The sequence below is a fragment of the Phalangium opilio genome, unplaced genomic scaffold (genome assembly GCF_054372755.1).
Source record: "Phalangium opilio isolate 3A_F unplaced genomic scaffold, DU_Popi_V2 ptg000017l_1, whole genome shotgun sequence".
Lineage (NCBI taxonomy): Eukaryota > Metazoa > Arthropoda > Arachnida > Opiliones > Phalangiidae > Phalangium > Phalangium opilio.
In genome coordinates, this window is record NW_028324151.1 from 2,861,904 (window position 1) to 2,885,870 (window position 23,967).

Sequence of the window (23,967 nt, forward strand, 5' to 3'; positions counted from 1 at the left end):
AAAAATAGACCAGAATCAGAGCTCTCTTTCTGTAGTCAAACAATAGGCAAATTTAGTATTAGGCCAATATCTCAATCTTACTGAATGCATGCATCCGCACCCAGACGTTCCGGTGTATTTTATTACTGATTGACGGTTGGTTAGTTGCCTGTGTTGAAGTCTAAAAATATATCGAACTGGCCCTTTGCCCGATTTTACATCTTGCAACAAGGTTTATATCTTAGGATATGCTAATCTGATCTACTACATTTTCTAACAAGCGTGAAACGCCTTTAATAGGGGGGTCGATTAAAATACAGAGTAATATGTAACATACCAAGAACATAAATTCATTCATCCACATTTCCAGCTCTTTATCTCCAGTCCAAACGTATAGTAGGTCCGGAGTTAATCCCCGCCGCCTCTAAATTACAACCAGCTGCCATCTCATTGGTTCTTGAAAACTCACGTCAGCGCGGTGACGCGAATGACGAAAATTACAGTCATATTTTCCGACTGAGGAGAGGATGCGAAATAGCCCGGGGACTACTTTTACGTCCCCCCTTGTATTTTGAAAGGGGGACTGGGACTATGGCGCGCGAATACTTAGGCATCTTATACCTTCTCCCTAATAAACTAGATATCACTTCTTGGGCAAAATTAATTACAAAAGTAATTACATTTTGGACTCAAAATTAATTGATTCCACTGTACTTCCATCCCATAATTACCCCCTCCCTTTGGAGAACACCCTGTATACTTAGTACCTGACGGTAGTATAATTTTTTTCCCTATTACAAAGGACTACTAGGAATAAAAGGGTTCACAGTTCAATACTCTAGATAGGAAAAAGTAGAACATACATTTTTTTCCGTAGACATCACTAATAGTCAATCAAATCGAATGAAAGTCCTAATTCTTTTTTTCTTATACTTGTTAAGTAAAGGTTCATTATTTTAGTTTAGGGTGTGTCTTTTCCTTTTAGGCTTTTATAGTATGATAAAACTGTAAAGGTATACTTGGGAAAAGATTATATAAGCATCAATATATATGACCCGTTAAATATTTAAAAACGAAACGACGTGTTTTCTCTTTGAACATTTTTTCCTTAAAAAAGTAGAGAAAATTCAGGTTTTTTTAGGATTTTTTTGTTCGACCCATATAACGGTTTTAACCCTTTTTCTACTTAACGAAACGAGGTATCGTTTTAAAATGATGCTCGTAATTTTAAGTGGAACGTAATCTATATATCTGTTTAACCAAAAGTTCAGCCCAAATCTATTATAATGAGAGTTATGGAGAACGACAAGCGAGAATTGACTAGCCTACACTCGGTGGTGGTTAATTTTGCAGGACCAAGTTCCATCTAGGTCCTATTTAGCCTGCATTACTAAGCCTTTGACAGCAGCGCCTCACCAGGCGTCTTCGCTTTACCCTGAATCTACGACCTACCTCTTTCACATCATGACAAGCTCCAGTTTCTAAGTTACCAGTGACAAACTTATGGAAGGAACATATCTTATGAACTTATGATAACTTGGCAATACCGATACTAGTTAGTTTAGTTTCCAAAATACATTATATTACTCTTATCTTAAATGATGGCGTGATTATTATCCATGCGGCCGCCATCTTGAAAAATGGCGAGCTAGAGAAATGACTTCTAATTATGGACCTTTTGTATATCAGAGTCGATTAAGCAGACGAAATATTATCCGAAGTAGTGACAGTCCATGTTAAATACCCATAAGTCTTAATGCAGTAAAAGGCAAAAAGGTGTCATTATTCTCTACTACTACTCGAGAGGAAAGAAAATCACGTTTCTTCTCTACGCTAGAGGGCCAATCTTTATTGTTACCAGTTTTGCCGGGCGAAAGTGAGAGTGCTGGTCCCTTTTCTTTTAGTTTTAGTTCTAGTGAAAGTAAGAGAACAGGAAAAAGATGGGGAATAAAACGAAATAGTTGGAGGTGGTTTGTAGGTGGCAGGGAAAGTGTTAGCGCCACCGTTGCTGAGCTGCTGCTCAAGAGTAGGTCAGGTTAAGGACCTCCAGAAATGCCATAGGTTCTTTTTGCTTCTACAATTTATTTTTTTTTAAGTCTCTAGTTTGGTTCACTCGTTTGTCCATTTATTATTATTACGATATTGTTTAATCAGGATGGGAATATTTTATAGTTAAATTTAGAGTTTTAGTGTACGTTTAAGGGAAATTAATGGCTTTATATTATTTTTTTCTATTGGTTTCTGGGGTGATGTCGAAATTAAGTATTTTTTATTTTTTTCTTTTGGTGGTTTTATAAATTGATTTTATGGGTGGTTTTGATTTCGGTATTGAGGTGAAGATTTTTTTACGTCATCATAAAAGGGGTGGAATTGCTTTATTTTTGCGGCTTTGGATTATGGGATACGTTAGGTTTTGCACGTAGGCATTTTATTTTATTGGGAAATGGGTGATTTATTTATTTATTTATTTATTTTATTTGAGGACAAGTTTCAATTCGGACATTATAGTTTTTAGTTACGTGTAGCAGATAATGGTATGAAGTTCTTCTGAGTTAGAAATAGTTGTCAGCTAACGCAGAATTTTGAGGGAATTCTTGTATTTGAGGACACAGAGTTCTTATTGTTCTATGTTAGAATTCAGGTATTTGCGATTGCAGAATTCTTAAGAGTTCTAAATTACAATTCAGGTATTTTGGACTCAGTATGCAAAGTTATGTATTTAAATACTTATTATTTTAATTAATAATTTTCATACAAAGTTATATATTGTTTGCATTAGTTCCATTTGGCCATCAACACGCGTGAACGCACGTGTTTAATCTATTTCCTATAATTGATTTTAATGCCATAAACTATACATTAAATCAGTTTTTTTATTTAATAATTTATCGATGTACAGTACAACTTAATATATATATATATTTCTGGCTTGTTTCCAGTCTCCGGAATAACTAACTAACTTAATTAATTAATCAAGGTTCAATCTGGGTCCATTTCCTATACAGTACTACGCTACTTAATACTTAATCGTAATTGCCGACCCCCCCTGTTGGATATGTGAGCGGAATTCGATACGTTATATTGCTCTAGAGATTTGATGTTTTGGTTCTATAGCTTAATGCCCAATTTTATTACCTTTACCATATCAGGACACTGAAGGGGTTTGTATATTCAAACCGCATGCAGTATTTCCAAAAGGAAGATTTTAATCTAAAGACCTTAGAGTAATCAATCAAAGTTGATTTTTTTTTTTTTTTTTTTTTTTTTTTGAAGAAAATTTCCATTTTTTTCTTATTTAAATCCAGTTTGGAATTAAAGACTTAAAAATACTTGATTCATGGGGGTTCATATCATACGTATCATTATTTGCCAATATTTTACGGATGCATCTGGGAAATTTTAAATAAATCAGGGAAAATTGTAAAAGTATACACAGAGTATTGCGCCAATCCTAACTTATACCCCAAAAATTTTTTTTTATCGCGTGGGTGCCTATCCTATGCACCTGGAATGAAAAATTGCAGTATTAACATGGAAATTTCATGTAAAAATCTGTGTAAAGCTTGGAAGTATTTTGAGCCCGTGTTCTGGAAAAAACTAATTAACATTTTCTGGGACAATTTGCATTTTTAACAATAAAAAAAAATATTTCTTTTTCGGTTTGAACGTTTTTGAACTTCAGAATATCAAAAGAATATTGTATCTCTTTCTTTGAAAATTTGGTAACTAATTATACCTTATTACAAGAGCTACCGACAGACATGACAGAACGTGGGATATATATCATTTGCTAATTTATGGAAATTACATATTTCAAAAAGAACAAAAATTAACTTTGAAACTTAGCAAAAAAACTGTCAAAGAAAAAGACAGATCATTTTTAAAAAAATTTAAATTCTCAAGGTTATATTATAATTATAACGATGGTGTAGTAAAGCGATTATTTAATCTTATAATTTTACTTAATTTAAATTTTTCTTTTCTTCTATTTTTAGGACAAATGGGTCAGCTGGTAATTTGGCTAACAATAATCAAGCTCGCCAACGTCCTTTGGATCTGGTATTTCGCGATCTGACCGTTCACGTGGGTACGAAACCGATTCTCAACAATGTCAGCGGTTTCGTCAAACCCGGAGAATTATTAGCGGTTATGGGACCCAGTGGTAAGTCAACCGAACGACCCTTTTAGTCCCTTATCATCTTCCTCCTTATCAAATATTGCGCCTACTCGAAATTGTCAAGTTGAATTTCTTTAATGTAATCTATAACAAAGTTGATTCACCCCCTTGATTTCTGAATCATTCTATTATCATTTTGTTATTTTTAAAATAAGGCAATTATCAAGTATCAGCTAGGACTTCTCGCTGCTTTTCTTGGCTATCAGGCGTAAATCCCTACCTTTTATTAGACTCATTTCCAGACATTACTATCCTTATCATCTTTTTTTTTTAACAAAAATAACAACTCGTTGATTGATGGTTTGATTGTAATTGCATTCAATGTTGAGTCCATTTCGTTGTATAATGAAGTCTTCAACGTATGATGATAAATTTGTTGTTGTTGTTCTTATCTTCTGCGTTGGAAACTCGAACTGAAGTGGACCATTTTTGTTATTTTCACGATGAAAATGGACTATATTAAGATTTATTAAATTTAAATAGTTAATTAATTAGGCTCTATTTAGGCTGCTGCGATTTTTTTCTAACGTATCATTTGCTTTCGAGCAGCAAAGGCTTATAAAGGGGCATTTTGGTTTAAAGTTCAAGGCCTGCTGTATAATACTAAGCCTAAATTGAAACTGCTAAGCCTAATTAATGTTTTGTTCGGGATAATTTCTAACGTATCATTTGCTTTCGATCGAGCAAAGGCTTAGAAAGAATTAACATGGATGTCAAAGGGTCATTCTGGTTATCAAGTTCAAGGCCTGCTGTATAATACTAAGCCTAAATTTTTAGCTTAATTTTGGAATAGATTTAATTCATTTAGTTGATCACCATTATTAGTCCGTGTTCATCGTGATTAAGTGTTCATACCAGTATCTTACAGTTGTTCAGAATGATAACGACGTTTTTGCTTCTTTTTTTTGTTGTTGTTCACGTTGTTCATCTCATCTCCCACCCAAAACCAAACCAAAACACGTATGAAATCGAATCAAAACAATTCGTTCATTCGTTGAAAAAACTCCCCATTTTTGTGCATAATTCGGGGGAGTCGTAATACATTTTAAAAACAAATCGAACCATTTTGTGACCCTGCTCTCGCGAAGGTTCCGGTAAAACGACATTGCTGAACACGCTGGGCGGAAGATTAAAACCCAGCAGCGGTTCCATCACGCTCAATGGCGAACTTATCAACAAATCTTTGCGTCGACGAATATGTTACGTTCTACAGCAAGACATATTCTTCCCAGAATTAACACTCAAACAGACGTTAACGGTGAGTATACTGAACAATATTTTCCTTTTTTGACTTTTGAAGGCCGAGGCTTGAAGTTCCTTTAATAATATTAGTTTCATAAGATGTGTTCCATAAGTTTGTCACTGGTAACTTAGAAACTGGAGCTTGTCATGAAGTGAGGGAGGTAGGTCATAGATTCAGGGTAAAGCGAAGACGCCTGGTGAGGCGCTGTCAAAGGCTTAGTAATGCAAACTAAATAGGACCTAGATGGAACTTGGTCCTGCAAAATTAATTAACCACCGAGTTTAGCTATTCAATTCTCGCTTCCGTCGTTCTCGAACTAGTTATGCTGTAAGTCTCTCAGTAGCATTAGGAAGTGTTATCCATACTTATGGAACATATCTTATGAACTTGTGGTTTGACCTTAAGGAAGTTAAGGGTTCAGTGAAAACACGTCTCTGCAGCTAAAGCTACCTTAGTTCCGCTGTTCCGGGGAAGGGAAAATATAGGAAGCGTTGTTATTTTTAAGTCTCGCGGTTGCATGCCCTCAAGGAAAAGCAAATAACGCTTTCAGTCAGTCTTCAGAGACGTTATTACTTAAGCGGAAATATATTTTGGCGCGAAAACAGCCGGATTTTCCAATATTCACCGCGGCTGATGTCGACATTTGTAAATAATACGACGTGCAGAGAAGAAGCCTTTCGTATTTAACCATCCATTTGTATGGGTGCCTCTTTTGGGGCGTTGTTATTACCTGAACAGTTGGGTTTCCCTTTATAAAACGAGGGTCTAATCACTCTTAATTTCCTTCTTTACCAACACCTATTACGAGTTGCGTTTAATAACATTAGCTCTGTCAAGAGTGACTTATCCCTCGATAAATCACGTGAACCAAACTCGCACGTGAGCTAGGTCGAATTTGGGGCTGATTTGCCTCATTTTCTCAGTCAATTCTTGTTTACTTTGAAAAGACATACCTACCAATGATGATATAATTGTTATTTGATCTCACGACGCGTACCATCTTGAACGGATGTGACGCTGAAAGTCTTTCAGCATGGGAAGAAAGTTGAAAACGGACATATGACGTAAAGAACGTTTTTGACAGGCCAAAGAATCCCGCATCAGTTTCCCGCGGAAAAATGCAAAAACACGTGTGAAAATCCCCAAAATTTACGAGAGGACATGGTCCGTATGTGTGTGTGACGTGACACAGTGGCTTCACTACCTACTAACCTAAACTCGCCTGTTACGCGTGGTTCTCCCGTGAAATATGAGGTCTCAATAGAATACCCATGTCCCACACCACGTGTCCGTTGATTTATAAGTAGTGTAGTGAAAGGCAGGGTGTAAGAATGTTGATAATAAACGATTTCAATACTGTTCTTTATTAGCTCTAAATTCTTGGACAAACAGTGCCCGTTCCTAACCCCTAACCCAAGTAAGGGCGCCCTTCAAAAAAATTCAGGGGTACGTCTGCAAAAAAGGTTCCCCATCCCATCTGAATGAGGGGAGAAAAAAAGTACAGAAAAAAAGGTTTTCCATGGCATTATGGGTAATTGTATAGTGGTGTAGAGCTGTGTGGATGCACTACTGGAACGGAGACCTAGTAATATAGCACCCTTTGGGTCAGTAGCGCACTGGGCATTGGGGTAAAGAAACGTCCCGATACGTGCGAAACTTGGCCGGCCTGAGGTGAAAAAAAGCTATTATTATTACTGGCTGCCCATCCCTCTGGCATATGGGATACGTTTTTTTTTGGGGGGGGGTAAGGAAATATATTTTGTGGGAATTCTACTACGCTATTATATTTAAAAACCAATCTAGTTACGACGAGGTGGATGGTAAAGAATTAGCCTACACTTTGCGCGCGCCAAAAATGTTTTAAGCTAACCCTAATTTCAAACTAGGCTTAACGTTTATGTATGAATGTATATATTTCATCGCATTGCATCTTGCACACGCGTGTAGGTTAGGTTTATATAGTACAAATATCGAACCGTTCTCAACACAGCGCGCGAAATTTCTCGACGTTTCTCGTGCGCGGCGCTACTTGTCAGGTCGACGACCCGAGTCTAGTTTTCAGGTCATTCAACCTCGGGCTCTTTCGCCGCCATTTTTTTTCTGGAAAGAGAAGAGAGAATGGGAGTGGAAATTGGTTAAAGGCGTTGGAAGGTGATTAATATGAAGTTAATAAAATATTAAGTGTTATGTAATAATTACTGTTTAATGTTAATGCGGCGAAAGGAGTACTAGGTTATGTATCCCAGCCAAAAATCACTATCCTTTGGCTGTGGTTTAGTTTAGACTTTAGAGTCTAGTCTATAGTATAACCGAGACATTTTTGCGGAATTAGGGTAAATAAAAACTTCTTATTTTAATCAACTTCCGGTTATTGGTGTCCGCCTTTAACTCGGAAGCTAGCTAGCCTAAAGTACAGGAACTATAAGAGAGTAAGGATTTTTGGTTCAGTTTCTCTCTCTCTCTCTCTAGCTAGGATTATGTATGTTTACATCAGTCACATTTTGAAACACCGGGGACAACGAACAACCTAGAGAGAGAGTACGGATAGCTAAGAGAAGGAACTCTCGTACGCAGGGAAAAGATCCAATTACCACTACATTTTGACCCCGCTTCCTAGCAAAAATTAGCCCAAAAACTTTCTCCTCCCGCCCATTTTCAGCCTCCTACTTGGAAACAACTTCTCTCTCTCGGCCTGTTTGCTCGCTCGCTGCCTAATCGACTTTTTGGTTAATTCATGATTTTTATCTTGTTTTTCTTCTCTTTTCTCTATTAGTATATCGTGAGTTCAATGTTTTAGTATTTAAACTATAGGTCTATGTCTAAAACCAGAGTGGGTTTTTTTTTGGGTAAATTTCGATTAACTTATTGACCCGATTTGTGTTGATTTTTTATGTAAATGAAAATATACATAATTTTGAAAAAGTAGGCTTAGTTTTTAGGCCTATTTCAGCGAGGTTTAATTTGGTAGAACTCACGGATTACTTAATAAGTGACGTAGTTTTGGTCCAAATGCTTTGAAATTTTAATCATTAGTAAAGGATAATTTGCATATTGTATCATTAAATTTTGGTGCCAATCAGACTTATTCTTGGTATTGTTTTAGGCTAATCATTTTATTCAAATTTTCTGGTAGCTTTAAGGAGTATAGAAAGGTTGCTATCTCTCATTGTACGATATATATTCCACGATATTTCTAAATTAAATGAAATGAATACATTTAATTTTTTACTTTATCATTAACGAGAATGGTATTATCATTGGATTGACGTCAATAATTTTCATATTTCTTGGCGGGGTATTTTATTTCTATGACGTCTGTACGCTCTATGGTATTTACTTTACCAGTATCTGTTACCTTGTAAAGTTTACCGCCCTTAGTATTCATTGGGAAAAACATCTTTTTATTGCTTTTTTCTCGCTGTATTGATGTTATCATCGACAACTCTTCGGATTATATATTATTTATACCATTCACCTTTTATAAAAACCCAATACGAGACTAACAACTTATAGGGGTTACTTCTGATCAGTTAACAACAATATTCAGGTGTCTGTCTATAACGAAATATTTGTCGGGGATTCTAGAGACGTGTGTGTGTGTGAGGTTTATGCCAGATGTTGTTGAGGTTGAAAACCGAAAGGTCTCGATCGTCAAAGAGATATTTGGGGGTCATGGGAAGTAATGAATGAAATTTGGTTCATAATAATATCTAGGGGAAAAAACCTGATTGTGAAATTTAAGAAATTGGTTCGGGAATTAATAAACATAGACAATATTCCAATTGGTTTCCTACTACTAATAAAAGTGTTGGAAATTAAAATTGGTCAGGGAACACATGGAAAAGTCGTGGAATTTTGAAATTAACTATCTAATTCGGTAGAACGTCTACAATCTTAAGAGTTCATTCAAATCGACCATTTTTAAGGCCAAAGGGTCAAAGGTTGGGCTTCATCCCATTCTAACTGGTCTCCTATATTTTCCATTGAATGAACTTTGACACTACGAAACTATAATAAAATTAGAGTCCAACCTTGAAAGGGGTAGAGTAGAAACAGAAATAACTGCTTTTCTATGAGAAAATTTACCCCTACTAAGATTGAAAGTACTTAAAAAAAACCATGATCCAAGAACTCGTATGATTTCCACTTTTTAGCTTGAATTTTTCTGATTTCACTTAGGCCTAGCTACCCTGGAAATGTGAGAACTGTCAAGAAACTAAATTTCCATCCAAGCCAAGCAAGTTTTAGGCCTAAAATATTCTTCCCCATTTTAAATTTGACTCTTTGATTGATTCAAAAAAGATAGAAAAAGAGAAAGAGAGAGTTAAAAAAAACATGTCACAATAAACTGGATTTATGTTAAAATCCCCCTAACTCTCTTTTGCTAGGATGACGATGGTGCCAATATCAACTTTTCTCACGCAAAACCCCAGCTGCGTATATCATTTCTACCCATAATCCATTGCTATATAATAATAATAATAATCCTTTCCCCATCAAAAAATTTAAAAATATTAAAAAAAAAAATTAAAAAAAAAACATTTTTAACAGCTGGTAGTACCTATCTTTTGATTCATAATTTTTAATATCCGCGTATACTATGTCTGACATCACCTCTCTTAAAGTTCACGACCTTAGATTATTAACCCCTTGTCCATATAGATGCGGTGGTTTTATTTAAGATGAAAATAAAAAAAAATTATCTTTTTTTTTTATTTTTACATCAAAAGGGGCGCGTAAAAATCTTTCTCTTGGTCGCGGCGGCAGTTCGGGGTCCATGAACCCCCGAAGGAAGCCAGGTTGCTCGCTTTGCTACCTAGTTCGATATATCCCTCGACGTTACCACCACCAAACGAGCCAGGGTCATTAAAACCCAAATTTTTGCTGGATGGTATACATGGAAAAAGAAAAAGTGTTCGGAATCCACGCGCTCAGTCGTTTCGCAAGAGTTGCTTGGCTATACCTTGAAGACGATGAGAAGACCGTTGCCGTCTAGCTAGCGAAAGGGGCCTCCTGTTTAAATGCATTTGGTTAGGCCTGTTGGCATATTGTTGTACAATTACAGCCTGCCTAAATCTTTCTCTCGGTGGTGCTGGTTCAGGTGTGTGTTTACAGTGTGGAAAAGATCGGACTGGTCAACATTTGCGACGCATCGTTTGCCAGGACGTTCTTTAGTTGGCCAAGAAGAGCCTCTAAAGGCGTTTGGTTCACCTATGACCTGAAAGTGCTGCATTGAAGGTAAAGCTGAGAGTGGATGAGGGATTGGTTCTAGTTCCTGAACTTCCTGTCAGTGAAAAATTATCTGCAATGGAACGAACGTGTATACATTGGTTTCAGACTAGTAGCGTTCATACCATTTACACAAGGAGGTCTGGCTTTTGACTTCATCATAGAGTCTAGTCTCCTTGCGTTGTAACACCTGAAATTTGGTCTCCTTGTGTAAATGGTATGAATCATGCTAGTCTGTAAACTATGTACGCTGACTATGCTCTGCAGACCTATGGAATTAACTGATTGTTATTACGATCTGTTCCACACTGTCTAATACCTTGGTAAGATTATTTCTTCTTCTTGGTTTCCCATCCCCGTCAGAAATGTTCGACAGAAGAAAATCCGCCCCATCCCTCGGGCTTTTTATTGCTGCTGGTATCTTAAACTTAACTTTGTAGCTTTGAGACGGCTTCGAATTAAGGGAAAGTGAATATAAGATTTAATTTAACTAGTTGTTTTGACGCGATAACCGAAATTGAACCGCTTGGATCTTACGGGCTCTTGGTTGAAAAACCGCTGAGTGATCCTTTGAAACTCGAGGTATTTTACCGATATGAATGACATGCATATGTTAAATTATTAGAATTGTCATAGGGTCAAGGAAAAGATCTGACTCTGTTCTTTTGGTAGGACCCTTAAAACTCGTGGAATTGTCATGGAACCCAGGAATGACTATAATAAACTCCTGGAATTCTTCGTGCTGGTTCACAATTCCTTTATCATTGTAGACTGGAATCCTTAGATTGTGGATTGCCCAAATATTAGGCAAGTTTTCGAACAGGACGGAGGAGGTATAGGAGGGGGGGGGAGAAAGTAGACTTGAGATATTTCTTCAGAAGAGAGGGGGGGGCGAACAAGTGAAGATTCTCACTGACTTTCTCCTCTGAAGAGAGAAAGAGAGAGAGGAAAATAAGGCACACACACACACACACGAGTAAACCGGATCAGGGTATTTTATTAAGAAATTCTCATCCTCCGCCAAGTCTATGACTCTGATCCGTGAAAGATTTTGAGTTTTTATTTTTTATTTTAAGACTCGAGGTCTGTAGTGTAGAAAAAAAATGATGATTTCCCCCTGGACTGGTGGGTAATGACGTCGGAGGAGGGATTGGCCGGTAATTACTTGCTCTAAAGAGCGTGATGTCTCTCTGTGTGTGTTGAATAATCGCGACTTTTACCTTCATTCCCTACTTTGCTACATATTAAAAGAGATTACCAGAGATAGTTCACTTTTAAGGCAGTTAGAATGCGTTTTTTCTTTCTCTCTACTTGTTTACGTAATGTAATGTCTTTGGTTTTGTGACATAATTACGCGCCGTATTTTTATTTTCTTTAAAGTTTACTCCTACTAATACTGACTGACTTAAAATTATGTTGAGGGCGTTGTTGGGTAATTGTTTGTTATTATGAAACGGTGTTTTATTTTATTTTTTATGATTTGAACAAATTTGGTTGGATCGACGTTTTTCAATACGTTTATTAGATTGAAATTAACCGCGAAATTCAAGCGCGGGTATTCCTCACGTGCGATCGTATCCTCTAATCACGTGACATTATTCTATAATTTTTTTAAAAGCGCGTGAAAATTTAAAAATTCAAGAAAACAAAGGCTTAACGAATATTTTAAAACCAACCAAGGCTTAGGGAATATTTGAAAACCAAGGCTTACGGAACTAGCATTTTATAATCTATCGTGATTTAGTTTGAATGATTTAAATATGATTTTTTTAAAAATGGTAATCACGGCTCGCAACTACCCCGAGTTTTTCAAATTGCCGAAACTTAATTTGAAGTGAAATTATTAACTCTGATGCAGAAAGGCCCTATTTATAATATTTAATTAAATTGGAGGTTCAAACGTTGGATAAGAAAAATGTTAAAATTTATTCTTCTCCTTTTCAACTTGAGTTTGCATTCCTTACTTAATTTTTAACATTGCGTGTTAATCCGCCTGTGCTTTGTGGTAGTATTGCAAGACGCGATTGAATCCGAGTTACAGAAGAGTTTATATAGGGGTCGGTTCTATCTCGTTTCCAACATCATCACTCGATTCATCAATGTCAGAGAAAAATAGTTTTTTCTTTTTTATTTTTCTAGTTTCATATTTTTTTAGGCCTATTTGTTAATTTGAGGTCTCCCTACACGCGTTAGAACTTTAATACGAGCTTATTTCATATCATGCGTGAAACACGAAGCGAACCCAAGAGACGAAGAGAGGCTGAATTTTTCGAACGAGTTATTTTTAGGCCATTAAATTACTCCTAACTTTAATGTATGTGTATAAGATCCGCCAAGTTGCAAAGCCTAAATCTCTTAAGTTGTTAAGCCTAATTCTATCTAGAAATGGTGCACATTGTGATGTTGTTATAAGATTAATTCTCTCTAGAAACCGTGCACACTATCATGTTGTTAAGCCTAATTCTCTCTGCAGTACACACTGTGATGTTGTTAAGCCTAATTCTCTCCAGAAATGGTGTTTCCATGGTTACGTTGTTAAGCCTAATCCTCTTGACATTTTTCGCACTGTCATGCTGTTAAGCCTATTTCTCTGCAAATTATGTACAAAATGAAGTGGTTAACTTAAGCCTAATTCTCTAAAAAACCAAGATATTTCTGAAAGTCACTAAGCCTAATTCCCTACTAGAAAATTAGTGACGTTCCAAGGCCTAACTGAGTAAATTTCTTTAATTTCAATCTCTCTTTAAATAAATACACACCAGGCATCTAAAAAAATTCCAAAATTAAATTGCGTGCAAGGGGCCTTGTACTCTACTTATGCAAAATAATTAAGGGGGGGGGCAAAATTTACATATTTTTATTTGACGATGGCCCTTTTCTTTCACGCAGCAAACTTAGAAAAGGCTTAAGTTCAAAACCAAACCCCTTGAGATCTCTTAAATAATCCCCCTCCCATTTATCACTTCCAACCATTCTTTATTTTATTTTACAACTTTTAATTTTTATTTTAGTTAAAGCTTTTTATTTTTATAAAAATATTTAATACAATATATCTTCTAGACCTATACTCTGTAACTATTTAATCTACGCCTCGATCTACGGTAGACCTTAGAGCTAGATTATCGTATCTACAAACTAGTGAAAGTTTTTTAACCATTATCGAAGAAAGAATTCGATATATTCCATTATCGCGTGTTATATGTATACTTAGTAGACCTAAAAATAATTTCTATATATATTCTTGGAAAAGACCCGAACAGTACTGTACAGTACGGTAGTCTTAATGGAAAATGAATTATCTTGAGTTGGATTGGGTTGGTTTTTCAAAAGATTTGTAGCTGTGTTATGTATGTATATAAATTGTTTTTGTCGGTTTATTCGTACAGTAGCTTTAGGCTTAACGAGGTGAGTGAACTCTTAAGCTCTTTTATTTGAGACGTTTGCTTGCCAGAATAACCAGACACTGATATACAAACACATTTAATGAATTATGGATGTATAAACACTGCGGATTATCGTTACCGCAACAGTCAAACTCTCTTTAATCATCCCCTAATCAAGAAGACTTAGCAGATAGAGGGGTTTTCAACTCTTAATAGATCTATTTTTATGCCTTAGTTTAGTGGCGTCTGCTAGCCAGAACCCACCCCTTGGTTGCATGCACTAATCCTGTACGGGTTCTGAATAGCAGCAGATAGAGGGGTTTTCAACTCTTAATAGTCTCCTTAGTGATCTATTTTTGTCTTAGTTTAGTGACGTCTGCACCAATCCAGTTCGGGTTCTGGGTAGCAGATACCTCTAAACTAATGGCGAGGCAGCTAGTAGTCAGCGTTTTTTAAGACCAATTAAATAGTACCTAATTACTTTTAAATATGAGCTCATTTATTTATTTATTCATTTTTTAATATTTTCTTTAGTATTTTTAGAAATTTAAGGTATAAATATGATTTCTGAACCTTTCCTTTAATATTATGCAAAAAGAATCAATTTTTAATTAGAGATTTCAGTCCTTATTTTTCAAAGAAGATGAAATGTGATTCGATGTGAAAATTCCTTACAGGCGGTGTTTGTTACAATTACAATAAGTGATACAAAAAAGTGACCCTGTTACATTCCCTCACGAAACGCATTATACTTAGACGCGTGAAATCGAAAGTGTTTCCTTCGATTTTTGCTTTCTTTTTCTCTTTTTTTGTTTTTGTTTTTTTCCCCTACGGTTTGGTTTTTCCTTCCCAATTATATCCCCCCCCCCCTGTCTCTTGTTTGTTTTTGAATTTTTTGGTTATAGAAGACACCTTGCATTGCGTCTAGCAGCAAAGCAGAGAACCCACAGAGCCCTGAGAATTTTTTGGCGGCACCGGAGGGGGGGGATGATGTTTTTCCCGCCAATACCCCAATGGTTGATTGACCTCCATAGTCTGGATCGACGCCTCCCGCGCGCTCTCGCGCCCACTTTCACTTATTTTCCCAGAAAATGCCCCCTGAGGGGCCACGCACAAAAAAATTTACTTGAAAAAATATTCACCTTTTTCTCTTTTCTTTTTTATTAGTTTAGTTCAGTTCAGTGTAGGAAACCCCCCTTAATGTTTGTTGGTAGTTTTAATGCAATTATTTGACACTAACCTTAAACTTGTTGTTTCCATTTTACTAAATATACAAACAGAAATGAATGAACGCTTTTTGCTTTGCTTAATTAGAAATTATTAATTAATATGTTAATTAGTTTTTGCGGATAATTAATAGCGTGTAATTTTTAAACTTTCCTTATCATTTAAACATTAACTTAATTCACTTTTTATAGCCATAGCCATGCGCATTTTTTGAATATATAATTTTAATGTGTCTTGTTAGAATCGTTAAAATTTTTAGTGGATCTTTAACCTTGGATTTTTGGTTTTTAAAAAAAATAATTTTTCCAGTATCGGAACTTAAATTGGGATTAACTTTGTTACTAAGCACTTAATAACGTATTTCCTAGAAATATTTATTATTAAATATATCGATAAAGTAAGTAAATTATACCAAATAAGTACTTACTCAAGTACTTTTATTCATTAGATTCGGTTCACCTGCTCAAACTTTGTAAAAATAATTTTAATGAAACTTTTTATAAACCCAGTCCCTCCTCCCTCCTTTTTATATTCACCAATTCCCTTCTGTAATGGTCTACATCGAGAGCTTATAAGCCAAGCCTTTTCTGTGCATTTTTTTAAAGGTCAAGGTGAGAAAGAAAAAGTTAACTTTAATTTATTCCACCCTTCTCGGCCGTTGCGGTTTTCTTTTAGCTTCGGCAGCGAGATCCGTGCGTGATAAGTTACCAACTAAATTTATCGATTAGATATCGGAATTGGATTGAGAAAATGCGAAAGGTATGGTTCATAGATCGTTGTTGGAAAATCCCATAGAGTGGTATTGAGAAGGGCGGAGCTACGGATACGTGACGTCAATAAATTGGTAGTCTAAATAGAGTAATTTATTTCCCTGCCATATATGGATGGCAACGTCATGCCCCTCTATCTCTTACCTTAGTGATATCCCCCTTCAGGGGGGCAAAAGGTATTCTCTATTACAAACTTGCCCCCAACGCAGGGGGTACACAGTTGCCAGACAGTACAATTATTCAACAACAGATACTGAAGAGTTTGTAGTATTCTTAATTCAATTCGGATCATTCATTCAGTTGCAAACCTGCTAGGAGATGCTCTAATAACAAAATTCTGGCAACCCTGAGTGAAGTTAAGAAACAGCTGCAGGAAATTTCTCTAGCCCCTTAAGCGCATGCGCAGACTATCCATAAATAAATGAACCATGATTAAAATTACCATAAGGCGATCAAAAGAAGACACGAAAGGGTTTTTTATACAATGTATCCAATATGGACCTTTTGTTTTCATTTGGTATGAATTTGACCTTGCGTTAGGCTTAGCTTAGGTGGGTTTTTCTTTTTTGGAACCTTTACCCTAATTGCGTGCCAGACTTGACTTGAAAGAGAGTAAAGAAGGACAATAGGCTGCTGGCCCGTATTAACAGTACGGTGCGATCTTAAAGGGGCTTAAGTAATAATAATAATAATTCATTAGTTAACCCACGCAATGGACCTACTTGGATGGACCTATACTCTAGTGGAAATGGTGGCAATAACAGAGTTGGGAAGGGGGGGTGTTCTCTTCTATGACGTCAGAGGGAGTGGAATCTATGAGGGATTGATAAATCAATATAGTGAAAGGGGATGCTATGATGTAACTTTGTAAGAGATGCAGGGACAGGTCCGAAGCAATACTTGAATTCCAAACTGTAGTAACTGCAAAATTTGTCAAAAATTAATTTTCTGCATTCTTTGCTACTACGGAATTGTTCTCTTATGTCTTCCATCGGTGAAATATTGACCATTCTTGGTCATTTTCAAATGGCGCCTGTTTTAGGGGAACGTCCATAAAGAATGTTTCGAAGAGAAAGTGTAGTAGGGATATACATCGATTTCAGATAAGGAGAATTGATACCATTTACGTGAACCAGGAGTCCAAGCTACTTGGTGGTCAAAGTACATCACCAAGTAGCTTGGCCTCCTGGTTTACGTAAATGGTATCAGTTCTCCATGTTAGAAAACAATGTATATCCCTAACACACTTTCTGGCTCAAAAATCTTTAAAGGAATGAATGGGGAGATTTCATTTGTTTTGATGTCCGTATTGTTTGTTTTCAAAGTTAGGACAATTTGGCCTTCAGGTTGGTAGGCTGTAGTTGTTGTAGTGGTATAGTAGTGGGAAAACCGTCAGTAGAAAAGCGACTTAGTCGCGTTCGTTCGTTCGTAGTCAGTCAGCGGAGAATGTACAGGGCCCTTCTTCCACCCTCACCCTCTTCACCACCCTCCCCTTTCGCCTTAGTAATCAATATCAGAGTCCCCAAGGTTACACTCTGAAGGGTTTATTGAACTCTCGCGCCAGAGAGCCAGCGAATTTTCTCCCTGCCTTTGCTCTCTATACACCGGAGCCCCTACATGCACTCGCTCTCTCTGCTCCTTGGGTCAAATCTTACGTAGGCTCCTTTCCCCCTGTGAATGTGTAGAATAGAACCATGAATATTGTACGATAGACTCATCACACTTATAGAGAGCTTTCAGGTGGGATAGTAGTACGTCACACCCTCCCTAGTCTTTCTTGGCTGTTCTGGTAGCCATATTGGGTAGTCTTAGCTTCATTCCTGCTTTAAACCCACCAATATGGCAGCGTAAATTGTGTCAACTCTTCCAACTGAAAGCTCTCTATAGATATCGGTTGAATTTCACACGCCGCAAATGACTGGCAACACTTCCCTGCTCAAGAAGAGTTTAGAGATCAGGTACTGAGGTATCGTTGGACACACTCGTTTATGTGTCTGTTCGACTTGATCGTTGTACAATAATATCTAATAGATTTTCACTAACTAATCTATCATTAATTTTTATAATTAACGCTATATTCATGGGCCAATTAAAGGGATTCATACTCTATATTTAATAGTGAACGTTAGCCAAACTACGATCCTCCTTTTTGAACAATTTCGACTCCATTAAGGCTCTAGTTTTGCGTGCGAAGTTAAGGAGGTGGTGCTGAGTATTTTTTCAATGTCGTCAAACTTAACAATATACAATGTTTGCCCTAATGACTCCTGTCTCGGATTGTTGTTTTTCAATTGTTTTTCTTCTCAGGGTCTTTTTTGGAAAAAAAAAACAGGCAAGGGTTAACTTTGAAGTGACATTGAATGATTGCTTACAACCAACGTATTTAAAATATGGAAATATTTTAGTTTGTGCAGCTGTAACGAGTTACGTTTATTTATACACTGAATTTTGCCATTAGGTAATTGCGCCTATTTGTATTTTATTTTATTTTAGCAAAGTGGTACGGATTTAGGCTTAGGTTTTGCCAAGGCTTAATGATAGAATTTAACTGGTAAATTACGTAACGGAATTTGTATACTACAGTTACCTTTGTTTCTATTTTTAAGATTGTGGCGGATTTAGGGTTAGCTCGTGACAAGGCTTAATGAAGTTTTAAACTGTGTTAGGCTTAAGATGATGAATTCCACCTTAAGCCTTGCCAGGTATTTCAGAACTTCGAAATAGTTACGCAATTTTGATAAAACCTAATATTAAATTTTAGTTATAGAGAAAACTATTAAATGGGTCAGTAAGTCTCCAAATAAAAATAAATATAAATATAAAATGGTTCCTAACTAAAACCTAATGAGACGTGAAACCAAAAAAACACACTCTAACTATAAATAAGTCCACAGGGCCTCTCAAGCTAAACCATGGATTGCCTAATTCTAATTTTACGAATTTCGCAACGTTACCATTTTAAATATCACCCCCGTGGTCCGACAGACGTAAATATGCAAAAAACAAATGCCTTTGAAATTAGATTGTCAAAGAAAGAAGAGAGACACAGAAAGGAAAAAAAAAAAAAAAAAGAATTCGGTATAATATTCAACTTCATACAGAGATGTCAAAATACTGTCAAAATTGTAGAATTAGAGGGGTCCTACTCATTCTGCCTTGGAGGAAATAATTAATAGGAGATTTGGACCTTGGTTGTAGATAGATAGTTTACACTACAGGGGCTAAAGAAAATTCCTCCCCCAAATCAGCATGCAGTGTTGTCAGGCTCTCTGTGAGTCAAGAACTGAATTGCTATAGCCTTTCTCTCTATGCAATCTTTTGACTCACCAACTTCCTGGCAACACTGGGGGGAACGGCAACTATGTATAGAGTTGTAATGATAGGGGAGGAGCTACGGGGACGTGACGTCAATGTTGGTAGTCTAAAGCTTGAGCTGACGACATCCAATATGGTCGCCAAAACCGAGATAAAACTTAAGAGATAGGAGGGTGTGACGTCACGAGATAGTTCGTAATAGCTGATGGGACATGAATTGCAAACATTCTTAGTTAATTTCTTCAAGAATCGGTTCCCTCTCTCTCTGTGGTTCATTCTGTAACTTGCAAGTAAATTTGTACTTTACATAAAAAGGAGAAGATGAGACAGGTGCTGTGGTAGGCAAGCGGGGGGTCGGTCTGTAAGGGCCTATTTTTTTTTTCTTCTTTCTTGGTAGAACTGTCTCTCTCTCTCTCTCTAGTCTTCGCTCTTCTTGGAGGGAGGGATGATAGAGGATGGAGAGGAGAGAGAGAGGAATGAAGCGTGTCTCACTCATTCTCTTCTCTTTGGCGCAGATTTTTTTATATTTCTTTTTTCTCCTCCTCGGCGCTTGCGAGTTGGGGTTGGGGAAGACACAAACGCTTGAATAAGGTTCTGGTATGGCGAGCACCACGCCGCTGTCAAACCTTCCTCGCACGGGATGGGCCAACTTTGTTTCATCCTCTCTTTTTTTTCCCTCTCACGTGCTCACTCTTTTAAAGGGAAGCTAAAATACCTACGTTAACAGTTTGAATCGTTGGTAATTTTGAAACCATCCGTAACTAGGTGAATAATTCAGTATCTATAGCGAGTTCCATCTTCAAGGAGAAATATTATTTAATAAGGCCCAAAACTGAACTGAACTGAATTGAATTGAAGCTTCGTCATATGTACCTTTTTATATGGAAGGGATATCGTTTTATTTGGGTTACCCGCTCTTTAGTTATTTATGACATATTCGTTTCTAGTGGCCCCAAAAACAGTGACTTTCCGGTGTTTTGGTGTTTACGAGAAACATCCTCGTAATTTGTAGTTTTAATTTTACCATTAATTTCCTAAAGTACTGTACCACGCGGCCAACTTGTTTTCAATGAATTGTGTGTGAAAAATAATAAATTAATTTCCGGCCTCCTGGAGTGAAATTCAATGCCGGCCGGCCGGCTTTGAGAGGAAATTGTTTTTTAATTAAAATATGTATTATTGTAATTTGAATAATATTCATTTACATTTTTTATTAACCTTGTAAGATATTACCGTATATACATTTTCCTTAAAGCGATTAATGGTTTAATTTAAATTTAAAGCGAGTATCTGCTTAGAGTTAGGCGATATGTGAAATTTTGAGTTATTGACTGAGAATAATTTTATTTTAATTATTTCGCTTTGTAGGTTTCTGAAAACTTAATTATTTTTGATTTAAGTATATTAAATTAATTGTAATTAATTTGTTTCGTATCGTTTTCTCTTTTCTCCATAGTATACCGCATTGTTGAGGCTACCAGATGCGATGTCCTTGCAAGAAAAACTAGACGAAGTTGATCACATTATTGAAGTTCTAGATCTAAGAAGGTGTCAAGAAACCAGTAAGTTTATTAACTATAATTTAATTAAAATAGCTTAAGTCATTTTAATTTTTGATATAAAAGAAAATGTCAAACCTTTGAACATTTTGAATGTCCCTGACTCTCCTTTGAAACATTTTAAGATTGTCTCGAGTCTGGATAAGAAAAAGAAAACTAGTTTAAAAGAAACTTGTAACTTTAAACTAGTAAAATTCTGAATTCCTTTTTCTTTAAGACGTAATAGGGAGGGTAAAAAAACGTCACGGGGGGGGGTAATGGTGGTAGGGGGCACCATCCCTCGTCAAGGTCATCTAAGAAGCTAAAAAAAATTATTCCCTAGCTTAAGGGAACATGGGATGCGATGTAAGAGAAGAAAAAAAAATAGAAAAATTCATGACCTCCACCCAGATACCCAGCGCGCGGCTTTTTCTTCTTCTGAGATCTTTTTCACATAGTTGCCGGGAGTAGACTCCTTATAGTCTTGCTTCGCCCACCATTTTCTTTCGTCGAGTTCAAGAGTGTGTGTGTGTGTGTGCTAAGCCTAACGTAAAAGAAGAGACTGAAACAAGGGTATAATTAGGCTTAAGAAGAAGAAGAAGAGAGTTGGAGGACATTATAATAATGGAAAAATTAGGCTTATAACGAGTGACATTGGACTGTTTTTTTTTAAACCAAAAATTAGGGTTAGTGACACGGAGAAAAATCTTTTTGTTTAAGTTAGGCTTAGTGACATTGGACTATTTTTTGAGGTTAGGCTTAGTTACATTGGACTATTTTTTAAAAGTTAGGCTTAGTTACATTGGACTATTTTTTAAAAGTTAGGCTTAGTTACATTGGACTATTTTTGAAGTTGGGTTTAGTGACAATGGACTATTTTTTTGAAGATAGGCTTAATGACATATCGTTAATGTTGAAATGAATGCTCAGCTAATCCCGAATTGCCAAGTCCCTATTTAGGCTTAGTACGTCAGCAAAACTGCTGAATTTACGCATAGGCATACATACTTTTGGATTAGATTTCACTTTATCTTCAACCCTTTAAGGGGGAGGGGGTGGAGAGGCAACTTGGGATGCTGGGAAACACTTTTTTTTTTTTTTTGCTATTTCTAACCACACCTGTGACAATTGGCGCCAGACTTACCTGCACAGAAAAAAATAAAATTCTTTATCCTCGCACACACGTTAAAATTATTTGGGTGAAGGTTGGATAGTTTTTTTTATTTAATAAAAGATTAATGCGTCAAAGGCTTAAGCCCATGAAGATTTATTCCACATTTCAACATTGTGTCAAAAATGTAGTAAAATTATTACTCCCGAAACTTGAAGGTACAGTGAATGAAGAGAGCGCCTGTTTCTGACCTTGAGACTATATAAATATTTCAAATCTAGGTGTGTTCCCATTTTAAAACGTCAAAAAATATTCATTTCAGAAATAACTTACGTCATTTGGTTTTGTAGACCCGCATTGACTGTGGGTAGAGAGAGAGATACGCTATAATTGCCACGATTTGTTACAGTGGCTTTTTCTATTCCCTTCCTACAAAATTGCTTAATCTAACGCCTTTCTGATTAGCATAACATTTTTACGTAGGTTTAAACACAACCTCAGAAAATTTAAAAATATCTTAAAATCATTTGGAGAAACCCCTGGTATTCCAAATGTGGCAATACACGTGTGCTTAACGGGTTGGCCTAACTTGTAGGGGCATTAAGGGGCGGATAATGCTAGAATCAAAATTGTTTTTCATTTCAGAGCAAGGTTAAAATAATGACCCCATAATAATGAATAAATTAATTTTGCGTCTTTATCTATGATAATTACTTTAATTAAACTTCATTAATATTGTAGACTATAGAAATATAAATCAAAGTTTCATTATTTTTTTTTATAATTTCTTTCAAATTAAATTAAACGATTTATCGTTTACCTTAACCGTTTTAAACTTGCCGCCAAAGTCCGGTATTGAACCCTAAATATTGATTGAGTTTATCCTAGAAAGGCTGGTTTTAATCTCCCCCTAGAGACATTTTTAAAAGTGCGGTTTAAATTTGAAACATTTTGTAGATTGAAGTATTTCACAGGGTTAATATTTTTCTGACTAAAAAGTAGCAGATTTTTGCAAAAACCAGTTTTTAGACTTCGGAGACTTAGTTCCGTTGACCTTGCTTATATATTGGACTCCCTACCCTTAAGGGGTTATGCATAGATATGCTGAATTTTAATAAAATATTAAATAATAATTTAAGATTCGTGCGCAAAAATTGGAAAAAATCAAGAATTTTCATCGTACAAAAATTGCCCTAAATTACACCCAATAATTGCACCGATTTGCACCAAAATTTAACCGTATTTTGAGCGTATTCTTATTTACGAATGCACAAAATTTCAAAGTATTTGAATGTAAATTGCCGTAGTTATAGTGTCGGGAACGAAATAAATTTCTCACGATAAAACAGAAAATAAAAAATTAAAATATAAGATCTTATAAACCCCGGCTTCTCTTCGCTCCCTCGGCCAAGCATTTAATAAATAAAAAAATAGTCAAACGTTATGTCCATTGAAAGATCAAGGTCTCTTTAGTGACTTAAAAATAATAGCTTACATTTCGCGACTGTCTTGAAAAAAAAAAAAAAGAAAAACTGAAAAACAAATTTCTAATTTTCGTGAGAAACATTTTATTATCAAAGTTCATTTACATACAAATGATTCTTTGGATACAGTCATTAGCGACACACACTGCAATTTCATTTTTTCACGGCATGGCGTCCTAATGAACATAATGATACAGTGCGCGCAATTACAAAACTCTCTAAAGATGATTTATCCTCGAATCTTTAAGAAACTCCATCAGAAGTTGGTAATACTCAACGTAAACTTCTTCAGCCCGAATTTGAAGTGATAAAGATATACTCCTATACGATTTACTTCAATTAATAGACTTTAAACGAAATATCTAGCGTTATACCTACGGAACATTCAAATTGAAATCGTTTGACAAATTTTAAATATCATTTTCTTTTTATGAAGGTAATGACAAATTTAGGAAAACCCTCTTTTCAGTATACCGTCTTCTTTTAAGAAAGTTTGTCGCTAATCGTCTGC

The 23,967-nt window shown here is 36.0% G+C and overlaps 1 protein-coding gene across 4 annotated transcripts in view; it reads left to right on the forward strand.

Moving 5' to 3' along the window:
* Positions 1-23,967, forward strand: part of E23 (ABC transporter G family member E23) — a 117,784-nt gene that overhangs the window by 85,794 nt on the left and 8,023 nt on the right. For all 4 annotated transcript variants that reach the window (XM_089866268.1, XM_089866265.1, XM_089866266.1 and 1 more), the window contains 3 exons: positions 3,975-4,141; positions 5,245-5,414; positions 20,780-20,885. In XM_089866268.1, coding sequence (XP_089722394.1) covers positions 4,129-4,141; positions 5,245-5,414; positions 20,780-20,885 — 289 coding nt within the window. In that variant the 5' untranslated portion in view covers positions 3,975-4,128. The remainder of the gene's footprint in view (positions 1-3,974; positions 4,142-5,244; positions 5,415-20,779; positions 20,886-23,967) is intronic.